The sequence below is a fragment of the Neoarius graeffei genome, chromosome 27, assembly GCF_027579695.1.
Source record: "Neoarius graeffei isolate fNeoGra1 chromosome 27, fNeoGra1.pri, whole genome shotgun sequence".
Classification (NCBI taxonomy): Eukaryota; Metazoa; Chordata; class Actinopteri; order Siluriformes; family Ariidae; genus Neoarius; species Neoarius graeffei.
In genome coordinates this window covers 1,679,440-1,700,246 of record NC_083595.1, presented here as the reverse complement: position 1 = coordinate 1,700,246, position 20,807 = coordinate 1,679,440, and the positions used below count along the sequence as shown (strand labels likewise).

General features: G+C 48.4%; 1 protein-coding gene across 1 annotated transcript in view; it reads left to right on the top strand.

Moving 5' to 3' along the window:
• The window catches only part of pecr (peroxisomal trans-2-enoyl-CoA reductase), a 36,975-nt gene extending 20,084 nt beyond the window's left edge, over positions 1–16,891 (top strand). Inside the window, exons 6-8 of the mRNA XM_060911904.1 lie at positions 13,301–13,411; positions 13,520–13,631; positions 14,327–16,891. Coding sequence (XP_060767887.1) covers positions 13,301–13,411; positions 13,520–13,631; positions 14,327–14,412 — 309 coding nt within the window. The 3' untranslated portion in view covers positions 14,413–16,891. The remainder of the gene's footprint in view (positions 1–13,300; positions 13,412–13,519; positions 13,632–14,326) is intronic.
• The last annotated feature ends 3,916 nt before the right edge of the window (positions 16,892–20,807 follow it).

Below are 20,807 nucleotides of genomic sequence, written 5' to 3'. Positions count from 1 at the left end.
TGAACGCGCACGCATCCTACTGCATTACTGAACACACACGCGCGCATCCTCCTACTGCATTACTGAACGCGCACGCATCCTCCTACTGCATTACTGAACACACACGCGCGCATCCTCCTACTGCATTACTGAACGCGCACGCATCCTCCTACTGCATTACTGAACACACACGCGCGCACATCCTCCTACTGCATTACTGAACACACACGCGCGCATCCTCCTACTGCATTACTGAACACACACACGCGCGCATCCTCCTACTGCATTACTGAACGCGCGCGCATCCTCCTACTGCATTACTGAACGCGCGCGCATCCTCCTACTGCATTACTGAACGCGCGCGCATCCTCCTACTGCATTACTGAACGCGCGCGCATCCTCCTACTGCATTACTGAACGCGCACGCATCCTCCTACTGCATTACTGAACACACACGCGCGCATCCTCCTACTGCATTACTGAACGCACGCGCATCCTCCTACTGCATTACTGAACGCACGCGCATCCTCCTACTGCATTACTGAACACACGCGCATCCTCCTACTGCATTACTGAACACACGCGCATCCTCCTACTGCATTACTGAACACACACGCGCATCCTCCTACTGCATTACTGAACACACACGCATCCTCCTACTGCATTACTGAACACGCGCATCCTCCTACTGCATTACTGAACACGCGCATCCTCCTACTGCATTACTGAACACGCGCATCCTCCTACTGCATTACTGAACACGCGCATCCTCCTACTGCATTACTGAACACGCGCATCCTCCTACTGCATTACTGAACACACGCGCGCATCCTCCTACTGCATTACTGAACGCACGCGCATCCTCCTACTGCATTACTGAACGCACGCGCATCCTCCTACTGCATTACTGAACGCACGCGCATCCTCCTACTTCATTACTGAACACACACGCGCATCCTCCTACTGCATTACTGAACACACGCGCGCGCATCCTCCTACTGCATTACTGAACACACGCAAGCGCATCCTCCTACTGCATTACCGAACACACACGCGCATCCTCCTACTGCATTACCACACACACACACGCATCCTCCTACTGCATTACCACACACACACGCGCATCCTCCTACTGCATTACTGAACACGCGCATCCTCCTACTGCATTACTGAACACGCGCATCCTCCTACTGCATTACTGAACACACGCGCGCATCCTCCTACTGCATTACTGAACGCACGCGCATCCTCCTACTGCATTACTGAACGCACGCGCATCCTCCTACTGCATTACTGAACGCACGCGCATCCTCCTACTTCATTACTGAACACACACGCGCATCCTCCTACTGCATTACTGAACACACGCGCGCGCATCCTCCTACTGCATTACTGAACACACGCAAGCGCATCCTCCTACTGCATTACCGAACACACACGCGCATCCTCCTACTGCATTACCACACACACACACGCATCCTCCTACTGCATTACCACACACACACGCGCATCCTCCTACTGCATTACTGAACACACACACGCGCATCCTCCTACTGCATTACTGAACACACACGCGCATCCTCCTACTGCATTACCGAACACACACGCGCATCCTCCTACTGCATTACTGAACACACACGCGCATCCTCCTACTGCATTACTGAACACACACGCGCATCCTCCTACTGCATTACCGAACACACACACGCATCCTCCTACTGCATTACCGAACACACACACGCATCCTCCTACTGCATTACCGAACACACACACGCATCCTCCTACTGCATTACTGAACACGCGCATCCTCCTACTGCATTACTGAACACGCGCATCCTCCTACTGCATTACCGAACACACACGCGCATCCTCCTACTGCATTACCGAACACAAACGCGCATCCTCCTACTGCATTACCGAACACACACGCGCATCCTCCTACTGCATTACCGAACACACACGCGCATCCTCCTACTGCATTACCGAACACACACGCGCATCCTCCTACTGCATTACCGAACACACACGCGCATCCTCCTACTGCATTACCGAACACACACGCGCATCCTCCTACTGCATTACTGAACACACACACGCATCCTCCTACTGCATTACCACACACACACACGCGCATCCTCCTACTGCATTACTGAACACGCGCATCCTCCTACTGCATTACTGAACACGCGCATCCTCCTACTGCATTACTGAACACACACGCGCATCCTCCTACTGCATTACTGAACACACACGCGCATCCTCCTACTGCATTACTGAACACACACGCGCATCCTCCTACTGCATTACCGAACACACACACGCATCCTCCTACTGCATTACCACACACACACACGCGCATCCTCCTACTGCATTACTGAACACGCGCATCCTCCTACTGCATTACCACACACACACACACGCATCCTCCTACTGCATTACCACACACACACACGCATCCTCCTACTGCATTACTGAACACGCGCATCCTCCTACTGCATTACTGAACACGCGCATCCTCCTACTGCATTACTGAACACACACACACACACACGCATCCTCCTACTGCATTACTGAACACGCGCATCCTCCTACTGCATTACTGAACACGCGCATCCTCCTACTGCATTACTGAACACACACACACACGCATCCTCCTACTGCATTACTGAACACACACGTCCTCCTACTGCATTACTGAACACACGCGTCCTCCTACTGCATTACTGAACACACACGCGCATCCTCCTACTGCATTACTGAACACACACGCGCATCCTCCTACTGCATTACTGAACACGCGCGCATCCTCCTACTGCATTACTGAACACACACACGCGCATCCTCCTACTGCATTACTGAACACACGCGCGCATCCTCCTACTGCATTACTGAACACACGCGCGCGCATCCTCCTACTGCATTACTGAACACGCGCATCCTCCTACTGCATTACTGAACACACACGCGCATCCTCCTACTGCATTACTGAACACACGCGCATCCTCCTACTGCATTACCGAACACACACGCGCATCCTCCTACTGCATTACCGAACACACACACGCATCCTCCTACTGCATTACCGAACACACACACGCATCCTCCTACTGCATTACTGAACACGCGCATCCTCCTACTGCATTACCACACACACACACGCATCCTCCTACTGCATTACTGAACACGCGCATCCTCCTACTGCATTACTGAACACACACGCGCATCCTCCTACTGCATTACCGAACACACACGCGCATCCTCCTACTGCATTACCGAACACACACGCGCATCCTCCTACTGCATTACCGAACACAGACACGCATCCTCCTACTGCATTACCGAACACACACACGCATCCTCCTACTGCATTACCACACACACACACGCATCCTCCTACTGCATTACTGAACACGCGCATCCTCCTACTGCATTACTGAACACGCGCATCCTCCTACTGCATTACTGAACACACACGCGCATCCTCCTACTGCATTACCGAACACACACGCGCATCCTCCTACTGCATTACCGAACACACACGCGCATCCTCCTACTGCATTACCGAACACACACACGCATCCTCCTACTGCATTACCGAACACACACACGCATCCTCCTACTGCATTACCGAACACACACACACGCATCCTCCTACTGCATTACTGAACACACACACACGCATCCTCCTACTGCATTACTGAACACGCGCATCCTCCTACTGCATTACTGAACACACACACACGCATCCTCCTACTGCATTACTGAACACGCGCATCCTCCTACTGCATTACTGAACACGCGCATCCTCCTACTGCATTACTGAACACACACGCATCCTCCTACTGCATTACTGAACACACACACACACGTCCTCCTACTGCATTACTGAACACACACGCATCCTCCTACTGCATTACTGAACACACACGCGCATCCTCCTACTGCATTACTGAACACACGCGCGCATCCTCCTACTGCATTACTGAACACACACGTGCATCCTCCTACTGCATTACTGAACACGCGCGCATCCTCCTACTGCATTACTGAACACGCGCGCATCCTCCTACTGCATTACTGAACACGCGCATCCTCCTACTGCATTACTGAACACACGCGCATCCTCCTACTGCATTACTGAACACACACGCGCATCCTCCTACTGCATTACTGAACACACACGCGCATCCTCCTACTGCATTACCGAACACACACACGCATCCTCCTACTGCATTACTGAACACGCGCATCCTCCTACTGCATTACTGAACACGCGCATCCTCCTACTGCATTACTGAACACACACACACGCGCATCCTCCTACTGCATTACTGAACACGCGCATCCTCCTACTGCATTACTGAACACGCGCATCCTCCTACTGCATTACTGAACACGCGCATCCTCCTACTGCATTACTGAACACACACACACGTCCTCCTACTGCATTACTGAACACACACGCATCCTCCTACTGCATTACTGAACACACACGCGCATCCTCCTACTGCATTACTGAACACACACGCATCCTCCTACTGCATTACTGAACACACACGCGCATCCTCCTACTGCATTACTGAACACACGTGCATCCTCCTACTGCATTACCACACACGCATCCTCCTACTGCATTACTGAACACGCGCATCCTCCTACTGCATTACTGAACACGCGCATCCTCCTACTGCATTACTGAACATGCGCATCCTCCTACTGCATTACTGAACACACACACACACGTCCTCCTACTGCATTACTGAACACACACGCATCCTCCTACTGCATTACTGAACACACGCGCGCATCCTCCTACTGCATTACTGAACACACGCGCGCATCCTCCTACTGCATTACTGAACACACGCGCGCATCCTTCTACTGCATTACTGAACACGCGCGCATCCTCCTACTGCATTACTGAACACACGCGCGCATCCTCCTACTGCATTACTGAACACGCGCGCATCCTCCTACTGCATTACTGAACACACGCGCGCATCCTCCTACTGCATTACTGAACACACGCGCGCATCCTCCTACTGCATTACTGAACACACGCGCGCATCCTCCTACTGCATTACTGAACACACGCGCGCATCCTCCTACTGCATTACTGAACACACACGCGCATCCTCCTACTGCATTACTGAACACACGTGCATCCTCCTACTGCATTACCACACACACACGCATCCTCCTACTGCATTACTGAACACGCGCATCCTCCTACTGCATTACTGAACACGCGCATCCTCCTACTGCATTACTGAACACGCGCATCCTCCTACTGCATTACTGAACACGCGCATCCTCCTACTGCATTACTGAACACGCGCATCCTCCTACTGCATTACTGAACACACACACACACGCATCCTCCTACTGCATTACTGAACACACACGCATCCTCCTACTGCATTACTGAACACGCGCGCGCATCCTCCTACTGCATTACTGAACACGCGCGCGCATCCTCCTACTGCATTACTGAACACGCGCGCGCGCATCCTCCTACTGCATTACTGAACACACACACGCGCATCCTCCTACTGCATTACTGAACACACACACGCGCATCCTCCTACTGCATTACTGAACACACACGCACATCCTCCTACTGCATTACTGAACACACACGCGCATCCTCCTACTGCATTACTGAACAAACACGCGCGTCCTCCTACTGCATTACTGAACACGCGCATCCTCCTACTGCATTACTGAACACACACACACACACGCATCCTCCTACTGCATTACTGAACACACACGCATCCTCCTACTGCATTACTGAACACGCGCGCGCATCCTCCTACTGCATTACTGAACACGCGCGCGCATCCTCCTACTGCATTACTGAACACGCGCGCGCATCCTCCTACTGCATTACTGAACACGCGCGCGCATCCTCCTACTGCATTACTGAACACGCGCGCGCATCCTCCTACTGCATTACTGAACACGCGCGCGCATCCTCCTACTGCATTACTGAACACGCGCGCGCATCCTCCTACTGCATTACTGAACACGCGCGCGCATCCTCCTACTGCATTACTGAACACGCGCGCGCATCCTCCTACTGCATTACTGAACACGCGCGCGCATCCTCCTACTGCATTACTGAACACGCGCGCGCATCCTCCTACTGCATTACTGAACACGCGCGCGCATCCTCCTACTGCATTACTGAACACGCGCGCGCGCATCCTCCTACTGCATTACTGAACACACACGCGCGCATCCTCCTACTGCATTACTGAACACACACACGCGCATCCTCCTACTGCATTACTGAACACACACGCGCATCCTCCTACTGCATTACTGAACACACACGCACATCCTCCTACTGCATTACTGAACACACACGCGCATCCTCCTACTGCATTACTGAACAAACACGCGCGTCCTCCTACTGCATTACTGAACACGCGCATCCTCCTACTGCATTACTGAACACGCGCATCCTCCTACTGCATTACTGAACACGCGCATCCTCCTACTGCATTACTGAACACGCGCATCCTCCTACTGCATTACTGAACACACACACGCGCATCCTCCTACTGCATTACTGAACACACGCATCCTCCTACTGCATTACTGAACACGCGCATCCTCCTACTGCATTACTGAACACGCACACGCATCCTCCTACTGCATTACTGAACACACGCGCATCCTCCTACTGCATTACTGAACACACGCGCATCCTCCTACTGCATTACTGAACACACGCGCATCCTCCTACTGCATTACTGAACACACACACACGCATCCTCCTACTGCATTACTGAACACGCGCATCCTCCTACTGCATTACTGAACACACACACACGCGCATCCTCCTACTGCATTACTGAACACACACACGCATCATCCTACTGCATTACTGAACACACGCGCATCCTCCTACTGCATTACTGAACACGCACATCCTCCTACTGCATTACTGAACACGCGCATCCTCCTACTGCATTACTGAACACACACACACGCATCCTCCTACTGCATTACTGAACACACACACACGCATCCTCCTACTGCATTACTGAACACACACACGTCCTCCTACTGCATTACTGAACACACGCGTCCTCCTACTGCATTACTGAACACACGCATCCTCCTACTGCATTACTGAACACACGCATCCTCCTACTGCATTACTGAACACACACGCGCATCCTCCTACTGCATTACTGAACACACGCGCGCATCCTCCTACTGCATTACTGAACACACACGCGCATCCTCCTACTGCATTACTGAACACACGCGCATCCTCCTACTGCATTACTGAACACACACACGCATCCTCCTACTGCATTACTGAACACACACGCGCATCCTCCTACTGCATTACTGAACACACGCGCATCCTCCTACTGCATTACTGAACACACACACACACTCGCATCCTCCTACTGCATTACTGAACACACACACACACACGCGCATCCTCCTACTGCATTACTGAACACACACGCGCATCCTCCTACTGCATTACTGAACACACACGCGCATCCTCCTACTGCATTACTGAACACACACACGTCCTCCTACTGCATTACTGAACACGCGCATCCTCCTACTGCATTACTGAACACACACGCATCCTCCTACTGCATTACTGAACACACGCGCATCCTACTGCATTACTGAACACACACGCGCATCCTCCTACTGCATTACTGAACACACACGCGCATCCTCCTACTGCATTACTGAACACACGCGCGCATCCTCCTACTGCATTACTGAACACACGCGCGCATCCTCCTACTGCATTACTGAACACACGCGCGCATCCTCCTACTGCATTACTGAACACACGCGCGCGTCCTCCTACTGCATTACTGAACACACACACGTCCTCCTACTGCATTACTGAACACACACGCGTCCTCCTACTGCATTACTGAACACACACGCGTCCTCCTACTGCATTACTGAACACACACACGCGTCCTCCTACTGCATTACTGAACACACACACGCGTCCTCCTACTGCATTACTGAACACACACACGCGTCCTCCTACTGCATTACTGAACACACGCGCATCCTCCTACTGCATTACTGAACACACACACACGCATTCTCCTACTGCATTACTGAACACACACACACGCATCCTCCTACTGCATTACTGAACACACACGTCCTCCTACTGCATTACTGAACACACGCGTCCTCCTACTGCATTACTGAACACACGCGTCCTCCTACTGCATTACTGAACACACGCATCCTCCTACTGCATTACTGAACACACACGCGCATCCTCCTACTGCATTACTGAACACACACGCGCATCCTCCTACTGCATTACTGAACACACGCGCGCATCCTCCTACTGCATTACTGAACACACGCGCATCCTCCTACTGCATTACTGAACACACGCGCATCCTCCTACTGCATTACTGAACACACACACGCATCCTCCTACTGCATTACTGAACACACACGCGCATCCTCCTACTGCATTACTGAACACACGCGCATCCTCCTACTGCATTACTGAACACACACACACACTCGCATCCTCCTACTGCATTACTGAACACACACACACACACACGCGCATCCTCCTACTGCATTACTGAACACACACGCGCATCCTCCTACTGCATTACTGAACACACACGCGCATCCTCCTACTGCATTACTGAACACACACGCGCATCCTCCTACTGCATTACTGAACACACACGCGCATCCTCCTACTGCATTACTGAACACACACACGCATCCTCCTACTGCATTACTGAACACACGCGCGCATCCTCCTACTGCATTACTGAACACACGCGCATCCTCCTACTGCATTACTGAACACACGCGCATCCTCCTACTGCATTACTGAACACACACACGCATCCTCCTACTGCATTACTGAACACACACGCGCATCCTCCTACTGCATTACTGAACACACGCGCATCCTCCTACTGCATTACTGAACACACACACACACTCGCATCCTCCTACTGCATTACTGAACACACACACACACACACGCGCATCCTCCTACTGCATTACTGAACACACACGCGCATCCTCCTACTGCATTACTGAACACACACGCGCATCCTCCTACTGCATTACTGAACACACACGCGCATCCTCCTACTGCATTACTGAACACACACGCGCATCCTCCTACTGCATTACTGAACACACACGCGCATCCTCCTACTGCATTACTGAACACACACGCGCATCCTCCTACTGCATTACTGAACACACACGCGCATCCTCCTACTGCATTACTGAACACACACGCGCATCCTCCTACTGCATTACTGAACACACACGCGCATCCTCCTACTGCATTACTGAACACACACACGCATCCTCCTACTGCATTACTGAACACACACGCGCATCCTCCTACTGCATTACTGAACACACACGCGCATCCTCCTACTGCATTACTGAACACACACGCGCATCCTCCTACTGCATTACTGAACACACACACGCATCCTCCTACTGCATTACTGAACACACACGCGCATCCTCCTACTGCATTACTGAACACACACGCGCATCCTCCTACTGCATTACTGAACACACGCGCATCCTCCTACTGCATTACTGAACACACACACACACTCGCATCCTCCTACTGCATTACTGAACACACACACACACACGCGCATCCTCCTACTGCATTACTGAACACACACGCGCATCCTCCTACTGCATTACTGAACACACACGCGCATCCTCCTACTGCATTACTGAACACACACACGTCCTCCTACTGCATTACTGAACACGCGCATCCTCCTACTGCATTACTGAACACACACGCATCCTCCTACTGCATTACTGAACACACGCGCATCCTACTGCATTACTGAACACACACGCGCATCCTCCTACTGCATTACTGAACACACACGCGCATCCTCCTACTGCATTACTGAACACACGCGCGCATCCTCCTACTGCATTACTGAACACACGCGCGCATCCTCCTACTGCATTACTGAACACACGCGCGCATCCTCCTACTGCATTACTGAACACACGCGCGCGTCCTCCTACTGCATTACTGAAGACACACACGTCCTCCTACTGCATTACTGAACACACACGCGTCCTCCTACTGCATTACTGAACACACACACGTGTCCTCCTACTGCATTACTGAACACACACACGCGTCCTCCTACTGCATTACTGAACACACACACGTGTCCTCCTACTGCATTACTGAACACACACACGCGTCCTCCTACTGCATTACTGAACACACGCGCATCCTCCTACTGCATTACTGAACACACACACACGCATTCTCCTACTGCATTACTGAACACACACACACGCATCCTCCTACTGCATTACTGAACACACACACGTCCTCCTACTGCATTACTGAACACACGCGTCCTCCTACTGCATTACTGAACACACGCATCCTCCTACTGCATTACTGAACACACGCATCCTCCTACTGCATTACTGAACACACACGCGCATCCTCCTACTGCATTACTGAACACACACGCGCATCCTCCTACTGCATTACTGAACACACGCGCGCATCCTCCTACTGCATTACTGAACACACGCGCATCCTCCTACTGCATTACTGAACACACGCGCATCCTCCTACTGCATTACTGAACACACACACGCATCCTCCTACTGCATTACTGAACACACACGCGCATCCTCCTACTGCATTACTGAACACACGCGCATCCTCCTACTGCATTACTGAACACACACACACACTCGCATCCTCCTACTGCATTACTGAACACACACACACACACACGCGCATCCTCCTACTGCATTACTGAACACACACGCGCATCCTCCTACTGCATTACTGAACACACACGCGCATCCTCCTACTGCATTACTGAACACACACGCGCATCCTCCTACTGCATTACTGAACACACACGCGCATCCTCCTACTGCATTACTGAACACACACACGTCCTCCTACTGCATTACTGAACACACGCGCATCCTCCTACTGCATTACTGAACACACACGCATCCTCCTACTGCATTACTGAACACACGCGCATCCTACTGCATTACTGAACACACACGCGCATCCTCCTACTGCATTACTGAACACACACGCGCATCCTCCTACTGCATTACTGAACACACGCGCGCATCCTCCTACTGCATTACTGAACACACGCGCGCATCCTCCTACTGCATTACTGAACACACGCGCGCATCCTCCTACTGCATTACTGAACACACGCGCGCGTCCTCCTACTGCATTACTGAACACACACACGTCCTCCTACTGCATTACTGAACACACACGCGTCCTCCTACTGCATTACTGAACACACACACGTGTCCTCCTACTGCATTACTGAACACACACACGCGTCCTCCTACTGCATTACTGAACACACACACGTGTCCTCCTACTGCATTACTGAACACACACACGCGTCCTCCTACTGCATTACTGAACACACGCGCATCCTCCTACTGCATTACTGAACACACGCGCGCATCCTCCTACTGCATTACTGAACACACACGCGCGTCCTCCTACTGCATTACTGAACACACACGTGTCCTCCTACTGCATTACTGAACACACACATGTCCTCGTACTGCATTACTACACACACACATGTCCTCCTACTCCATTACTGAACACACACGTGTCCTCCTACTGCATTACTGAACACACACACATATCCTCCTTCTGCATTACTGAACACACACACGTCCTCCTTCTGCATTACTGAACGCATACGTGTCCTCCTACTGCATTACTGAACACACACACGTGTCCTCCTACTGCATTACTGACACAGACACACACGTGTCCTCCTACTGCATTACTGAACACAGACACACACACACGTGTCCTCCAGCTGCATTACTGAACACACACACACACACACGTGTCCTCCTGCTGCATTACTGAACACACACACGTGTCCTCCTACTGCATTACTGAACACAGACACACACACACGTGTCCTCCAGCTGCATTACTGAACACACACACACACACGTGTCCTCCTGCTGAATCACTGAACACACACACAGGTGTTCTCCAGCTGCATTACTGAACACACACACACGTGTCCTCCTGCTGCATTACTGAACACACACACGTGTCCTCCTACTGCATTACTGAACACAGACACACACACACGTGTTCTCCAGCTGCATTACTGAACACACACACACACACACGTGTCCTCCTGCTGCATTACTGAACACACACACACAGGTGTTCTCCAGCTGCATTACTGAACACACACACACGTGTCCTCCTGCTGCATTACTGAACACACACACACAGGTGTCCTCCTGCTGCATTACTGAACACACACACACGTGTCCTCCTTCTGCATTACTGAATACACACACACGTGTCCTCCTTCTGCATTACTGAATACACACACACGTGTCCTCCTTCTGCATTACTGAACACACACACGTCCTCCTGCTGCATTACTGAACACACACACGTGTCCTCCTGCCGCATTACTGAATACACACACACGTGTCCTCCTGCCGCATTACTGAATACACACACACGTGTCCTCCTACCGCATTACTGAACACACACACACGTGTCCTCCTACCGCATTACTGAACACACACACACGTGTCCTCCTACCGCATTACTGAACACACACACACGTGTCCTCCTACCGCATTACTGAACACACACGCACGTGTCCTCCTACTGCATTACTGAACACACACGTGTCTTCCTACTGCATTACTGAACACACACGTGTCCTCCTACTGCATTACTGAACACACACACGTCCTCCTGCCGCATTACTGAACACACACACGTGTCCTCCTGCCGCATTACTGAACACACACACACACGTGTCCTCCTGCCGCATTACTGAACACACACGTGTCCTCCTGCCGCATTACTGAACACACACGTGTCCTCCTACTGCATTACTGAACACACACGTGTCCTCCTACCGCATTACTGAACACACACACGTGTCCTCCTACCGCATTACTGAACACACACACACGTGTCCTCTTACCGCATTACTGAACACACACGTGTCTTCCTACTGCATTACTAAACACACACGTGTCTTCCTACTGCATTACTGAACACACACGTGTCTTCCTACTGCATTACTGAACACACACGTGTCCTCCTACTGCATTACTGAACACACACGTGTCCTCCTACTGCATTACTGAACACACACGTGTCCTCCTACTGCATTACTGAACACACACACACACACACGTGTTCAGAAGTATGACCCTTCGGACAGGAGAACCATTTTGTGGATTTGATGTTTTTGGTTCTCAGGGTTCCATCTTCTCCAAGACAGCAATGGAGAATTATAAAGATCTCGGGCCCATGATGTTCCAGATGGCTGTTCCCTGCATTCCTGCAAAACGTCTGGGCTTTCCGGAGGAGGTGTGTGTTTGTGTTATTTGTGTCCAGGATTTTTTCCTATTTGTTCTTGATTATTCACTTTTATGACGACCCTGTGTGTGTTGCGTTTCTCTGTGTGTTTACTCTCAGGTTTCTCCAGCTGTGTGTTTCCTGCTGTCTCCAGCTGCTTCCTTTATCTCAGGGGCCACTCTGAAGGTGGACGCAGGACAGAGTCTGTACGACTCGGTGTGGGAGATCCCAGGTACAGCTCCTGAGCACTGCATGAGCCTCAGCAGAACCCACATCACTGACCCGCTTCATGTTTAAATATAAACCGTTTCGGAGGAGCAGGAGTTCTGTTCTACTGAGAGTTCATGATTTCATCATTTTACTCTGATAACCATCTGAAACAGGAAGGAGGCGCTCTGCTCTCAGAACAGTCGTATTGATCCCTTTGCACTTTGTCGAATAATTGTGAATGATGCGTTCGTTCCGAGTGTGACATTTTAATAATACAAACAGAAATAATAAGTGATTAAATCCCACTTTTTCTGTTTATTTGAGGCTGTTTCATTTGTGTTTATTTCATATACTTTTTGCTCCTCATCAGTGGAATGAAATCCAGAATTTTCTGAAACATCAAAGCTTTTTATTTCATCATAAATTTTGTGTAAATTTTAATTTTTAAATATTAAATGTAATAATTTAGTTATTTAATCTTCCTGGAGTTGATTATTTGTGGTAATTTGCTTGTTGAATGTTCAGCTGTGTGTTAGTTTTATTTCCCGTGTGGTGTGTGAGAGAGACTCCGACACACTGCTCACTGTTCATCTGCATTTCCCTCTGAAAGGTCACATGACCAGATACACCTGTCTCACTGACACTGAGCATGTGCACGCAGTGAGACAGTTCTCTGTGAAAACATAGTTTGGACTAATGACACATTCTCTGTCTCAGATCACAGGGCGTGGCCTGAGCCCCCAGAAGGAGAGAATGTTCGTGCTCTGAGAGAAGTGATGAAGGAACTCAAACCGAAACTGTGATGTGGAGTGTAGTTCAGCACTCTAACCTGCAGGGGGTGCAGCTCATTCAATACCCCACCCCACCCCACCCACACAGCTAACAGCCTGCCACTGTGACTTCACTGTTCTCACCATCAGCACTTGAGTTCTGCTCCTCATTGTTCAGAGTAGAAACATCAAACAGGACTGAAGTTAAAACCTGCTATTGCTGTCAGTGCCATTTACACTGAACTCTGCGCTGCATGATGTAAACGACACACATCAGCGGGCTTTGGAGAAACCACGTTCCAAAAACAACACGCTAAAGAAGGTTTATCTGTTTTTACTGTGTGAGAAAATCCTCTCTGTCTCTCTTTCACTCACACGCGCGCGCACACACACACTCAGGAATGCTGTCCTTAAATATATCGAGTGTGTGTGAGGTGTGACGTGAACAACAAATGAACTTCCTGAACTGGTTTTGTGTTGTACGTTCCCACAGATCAACACTAATCTGACTCACACACACTAATAATAATAATAATTTTCTTTATAGTCTCTCTCATTCATAAAATATATTTGGAATTAAATAAAAAACATATAAGAACTGAACTCGACATTCCCTTGATGTGTGTGTGTGTGTGTGTGTGTAAAATGTAAAGAACATATAGAATAAGAACACACACCTGTCGTCACAGCCAATCCACAAATAATCTGTTCAGTGTAAACGGCTTCTTTGAGTGAATCAGCAGAACGAATGAATCAGACGAGTTCTGTATCGACACACAAACGGCGATGATGTGCTTCAGATAAAAAGTGCAATAAATCAGTGATTCATTAAACAAGTGCAGAGATCAATTCATTACAACAAACACAAAAGAACCGAATCAATAAAACCAACACACTGTTTTAAAACTCTCTATTTCCCCAGTGAGACAGTACGACAAAGTGAGAGATGGACAGATACAGGGTGAAAGTGAGACAGGGTAAGAGTAAGATCCAGAAATGGTGAGAGTGAGACAGGGTAAGTGTAAGACAGAGTGAGTTTGAGAGAGATACAGGGTGAGAGTGAGACAGGGTAAGACAGTGAGATGGTGAGGGTGAGACGTACAGAGTGAGCGTGAGATCGAGAGAGATACAGTGAGAGTGAGACAGAGATACAGGGTGAGAGAGAGATACAGAGTGAGACAGTGAGAGTGAGACGGTAAGAGTAAGACCAAGAGATACAGAGTGAGAGTGAGACAAAGCGAGAGGGAGATCAAGAGTGAGGCAGGTTGAGGGTGAGACAGAGATACAGAGAGAGTGAGATGGTGAGAGTGAGACGGTAAGAATAAGACAGAGTGAGAATGAGATAGTGATACAGGGTGAGAGTGAGACAGATAGAGAGTGAGAAAGGGTAAGAGTAAGACAGATACAGAGGGAGAGTGAAACAAAGTGAGATAGAGATACAAGGTGAGTGTGAGACAAGGTGAGAATGAGAGAGAGAGATACAGAGTGAGACAGGTTGAGCATGAGATTGAGAGAGATACAGGGTGAGAGAGATACAGGGTGAGATAGAGAGAGATACAGAGTGAGACAGGTTGAGCGTGAGATTGAGAGAGATACCGGGTGAGAGTGAGACAGGGTGAGAGAGATACAGAGTGAGATAGACATCCAGAGTGAGCTCGAGAGAGATACAGAGTAAGAGTGAGACAGAAATACAGAGTGAGATCAAGAGAGATACAGGGTGAGAGTGAGACGAGGTAAGAGTAAGGCAGAGTGAGAGTGAGACAGAGATACAGGGTGAGAGAGATACAGAGTGAGAGTGAGACAGCGATACAGGGCAAGAGTGAGACAGGGTGAGAGAGATACGGAGTGAGAGTGAGACAGGGTGAGTGTGAGATCGAGAGACATCCAGAGTGAGACAGGTTGAGAGTGAGATTGAGAGAGATACAGAGTGAGACAGTTTGAGAATGAGACAGAAATACAGGGTGAGCGTGAGATAGAGATACAGGGTGAGAGTGAGACGGTAAGAGTAAGACAGATACAGAGAGTGAGACAGGGTGAGAGTGAGACAGATGCAGAGTGAGAGTGAGACAGGGTGAGAGTGAGACAGATGCAGAGTGAGAGTGAGACAGGGTGAGGGTGAAACAAGATGAGTTTTACCACCGCAGAGACATTGAGTTTGTAGGGAGTGAAATCAACCTGACTGAAGGGGCTGATCAAAATGGTGACATCAACCAGCAGCACTGGAGCACTGAGATACACCACACACACACACACGCGCACACACACACACGCGCACACACACACTGGCCCGTGTGTTTCTGTAGAATAAAGTCAGAATGATCTCATGAGCTCAAGTAGGAAGAGAAGATCAGGGACCGAGGAGAAGATCAACATTCCACTCAGCAACAACCCAACACTTGCCACGGTGTGTGTGTGTGTGTGTGTGTGTGTGTGTGTGTGTGACCGAATATGAATGCATTTGTATGGAACAGATCTTTGTGTACTAAACAGAATAAATTACATGATTTTTGCACAGTGTTTGGAGGATTAATAATTTAATAATCCCACAGTGAATATCACCTGCGTCTCTGATTAATAATCCCACAGTAAATATCACCTGCGTCTCTGATTAATAATCCCACAGCGAATATCACCTGCGTCTCTGATTAATAATCCCACAGCGAATATCACCTGCGTCTCTGATTAATAATCCCACAGTGAATATCACCTGCGTCTCTGATTAATAATCCCACAGTGAATATCACCTGCGTCTCTGATTAATAATCCCACAGTGAATATCACCTGCGTCTCTGATTAATAATCCCACAGTGAATATCACCTGCGTCTCTGATTAATAATCCCACAGTGAATATCACCTGCGTCTCTCTGATTAATAATCCCACAGTGAATATCACCTGCGTCTCTGATTAATAATCCCACAGTGAATATCACCTGCGTCTCTGATTAATAATCCCACAGTGAATATCACCTGCGTCTCTGATTAATAATCCCACAGTAAATATCACCTGCGTCTCTGATTAATAATCCCACAGTGAATATCACCTGCGTCTCTGATTAATAATCCCACAGTGAATATCACCTGCGTCTCTGATTAATAATCCCACAGTGAATATCACCTGTGTCTCTGATTAATAATCCCACAGTGAATATCACCTGCGTCTCTGATTAATAATCCCACAGTGAATATCACCTGCGTCTCTGATTAATAATCCCACAGTAAATATCACCTGCGTCTCTGATTAATAATCCCACAGTAAATATCACCTGTGTCTCTGATTAATAATCCCACAGTGAATATCACCTGCGTCTCTGATTAATAATCCCACAGTGAATATCACCTGCGTCTCTCTGATTAATAATCCCACAGTGAATATCACCTGCGTCTCTGATTAATAATCCCACAGCGAATATCACCTGCGTCTCTGATTAATAATCCCACAGCGAATATCACCTGCGTCTCTGATTAATAATCCCACAGCGAATATCACCTGCGTCTCTGATTAATAATCCCACAGCGAATATCACCTGCGTCTCTGATTAATAATCCCACAGCGAATATCACCTGCGTCTCTCTGATTAATAATCCCACAGCGAATATCACCTGCGTCTCTGATTAATAATCCCACAGCGAATATCACCTGCGTCTCTGATTAATAATCCCACAGCGAATATCACCTGCGTCTCTCTGATTAATAATCCCACAGCGAATATCACCTGCGTCTCTGATTAATAATCCCACAGCGAATATCACCTGCGTCTCTGATTAATAATCCCACAGCGAATATCACCTGCGTCTCTGATTAATAATCCCACAGCGAATATCACCTGCGTCTCTGATTAATAATCCCACAGCGAATATCACCTGCGTCTCTGATTAATAATCCCACAGCGAATATCACCTGCGTCTCTGATTAATAATCCCACAGCGAATATCACCTGCGTCTCTGATTAATAATCCCACAGCGAATATCACCTGCGTCTCTGATTAATAATCCCACAGCGAATATCACCTGCGTCTCTGATTAATAATCCCACAGGGAATATCACCTGCGTCTCTCTGATTAATAATCCCACAGCGAATATCACCTGCGTCTCTGATTAATAATCCCACAGCGAATATCACCTGCGTCTCTGATTAATAATCCCACAGTGAATATCACCTGCGTCTCTGATTAATAATCCCACAGTGAATATCACCTGCGTCTCTGATTAATAATCCCACAGTGAATATCACCTGCGTCTCTGATTAATAATCCCACAGCGAATATCACCTGCGTCTCTGATTAATAATCCCACAGCGAATATCACCTGCGTCTCTGATTAATAATCCCACAGCGAATATCACCTGCGTCTCTGATTAATAATCCCACAGTGAATATCACCTGCGTCTCTGATTAATAATCCCACAGTGAATATCACCTGCGTCTCTGATTAATAATCCCACAGTAAATATCACCTGCGTCTCTGATTAATAATCCCACAGTGAATATCACCTGCGTCTCTGATTAATAATCCCACAGTGAATATCACCTGCGTCTCTGATTAATAATCCCACAGTGAATATCACCTGTGTCTCTGATTAATAATCCCACAGTGAATATCACCTGCGTCTCTGATTAATAATCCCACAGTAAATATCACCTGCGTCTCTGATTAATAATCCCACAGTAAATATCACCTGTGTCTCTGATTAATAATCCCACAGTGAATATCACCTGCGTCTCTGATTAATAATCCCACAGTGAATATCACCTGCGTCTCTCTGATTAATAATCCCACAGTGAATATCACCTGCGTCTCTGATTAATAATCCCACAGCGAATATCACCTGCGTCTCTGATTAATAATCCCACAGCGAATATCACCTGCGTCTCTGATTAATAATCCCACAGCGAATATCACCTGCGTCTCTGATTAATAATCCCACAGCGAATATCACCTGCGTCTCTGATTAATAATCCCACAGCGAATATCACCTGCGTCTCTCTGATTAATAATCCCACAGCGAATATCACCTGCGTCTCTGATTAATAATCCCACAGCGAATATCACCTGCGTCTCTGATTAATAATCCCACAGCGAATATCACCTGCGTCTCTCTGATTAATAATCCCACAGCGAATATCACCTGTGTCTCTGATTAATAATCCCACAGCGAATATCACCTGCGTCTCTGATTAATAATCCCACAGCGAATATCACCTGCGTCTCTGATTAATAATCCCACAGCGAATATCACCTGCGTCTCTGATTAATAATCCCACAGCGAATATCACCTGCGTCTCTGATTAATAATCCCACAGCGAATATCACCTGCGTCTCTGATTAATAATCCCACAGCGAATATCACCTGCGTCTCTGATTAATAATCCCACAGCGAATATCACCTGCGTCTCTGATTAATAATCCCACAGCGAATATCACCTGCGTCTCTGATTAATAATCCCACAGGGAATATCACCTGCGTCTCTCTGATTAATAATCCCACAGCGAATATCACCTGCGTCTCTGATTAATAATCCCACAGCGAATATCACCTGCGTCTCTGATTAATAATCCCACAGCGAATATCACCTGCGTCTCTCTGATTAATAATCCCACAGCGAATATCACCTGCGTCTCTCTGATTAATAATCCCACAGTGAATATCACCTGCGTCTCTGATTAATAATCCCACAGCGAATATCACCTGCGTCTCTGATTAATAATCCCACAGCGAATATCACCTGCATCTCTCTGATTAATAATCCCACAGTAAATATCACCTGCGTCTCTCTGATTAATAATCCCACAGTGAATATCACCTGCGTCTCTCTGATTAATAATCCCACAGTGAATATCACCTGCGTCTCTCTGATTAATAATCCCACAGCGAATATCACCTGCGTCTCTGATTAATAATCCCACAGTGAATATCACCTGCGTCTCTGATTAATAATCCCACAGCGAATATCACCTGCGTCTCTGATTAATAATCCCACAGTGAATATCACCTGCGTCTCTGATTAATAATCCCACAGCGAATATCACCTGCGTCTCTCTGATTAATAATCCCACAGTGAATATCACCTGCGTCTCTCTGATTAATAATCCCACAGTGAATATCACCTGCGTCTCTGATTAATAATCCCACAGTGAATATCACCTGCGTCTCTCTGATTAATAATCCCACAGTAAATATCACCTGCGTCTCTCTGATTAATAATCCCACAGCGAATATCACCTGCGTCTCTGATTAATAATCCCACAGCGAATATCACCTGCGTCTCTGATTAATAATCCCACAGCGAATATCACCTGCGTCTCTGATTAATAATCCCACAGTAAATATCACCTGTGTCTCTGATTAATAATCCCACAGTGAATATCACCTGCGTCTCTGATTAATAATCCCACAGTGAATATCACCTGCGTCTCTGATTAATAAT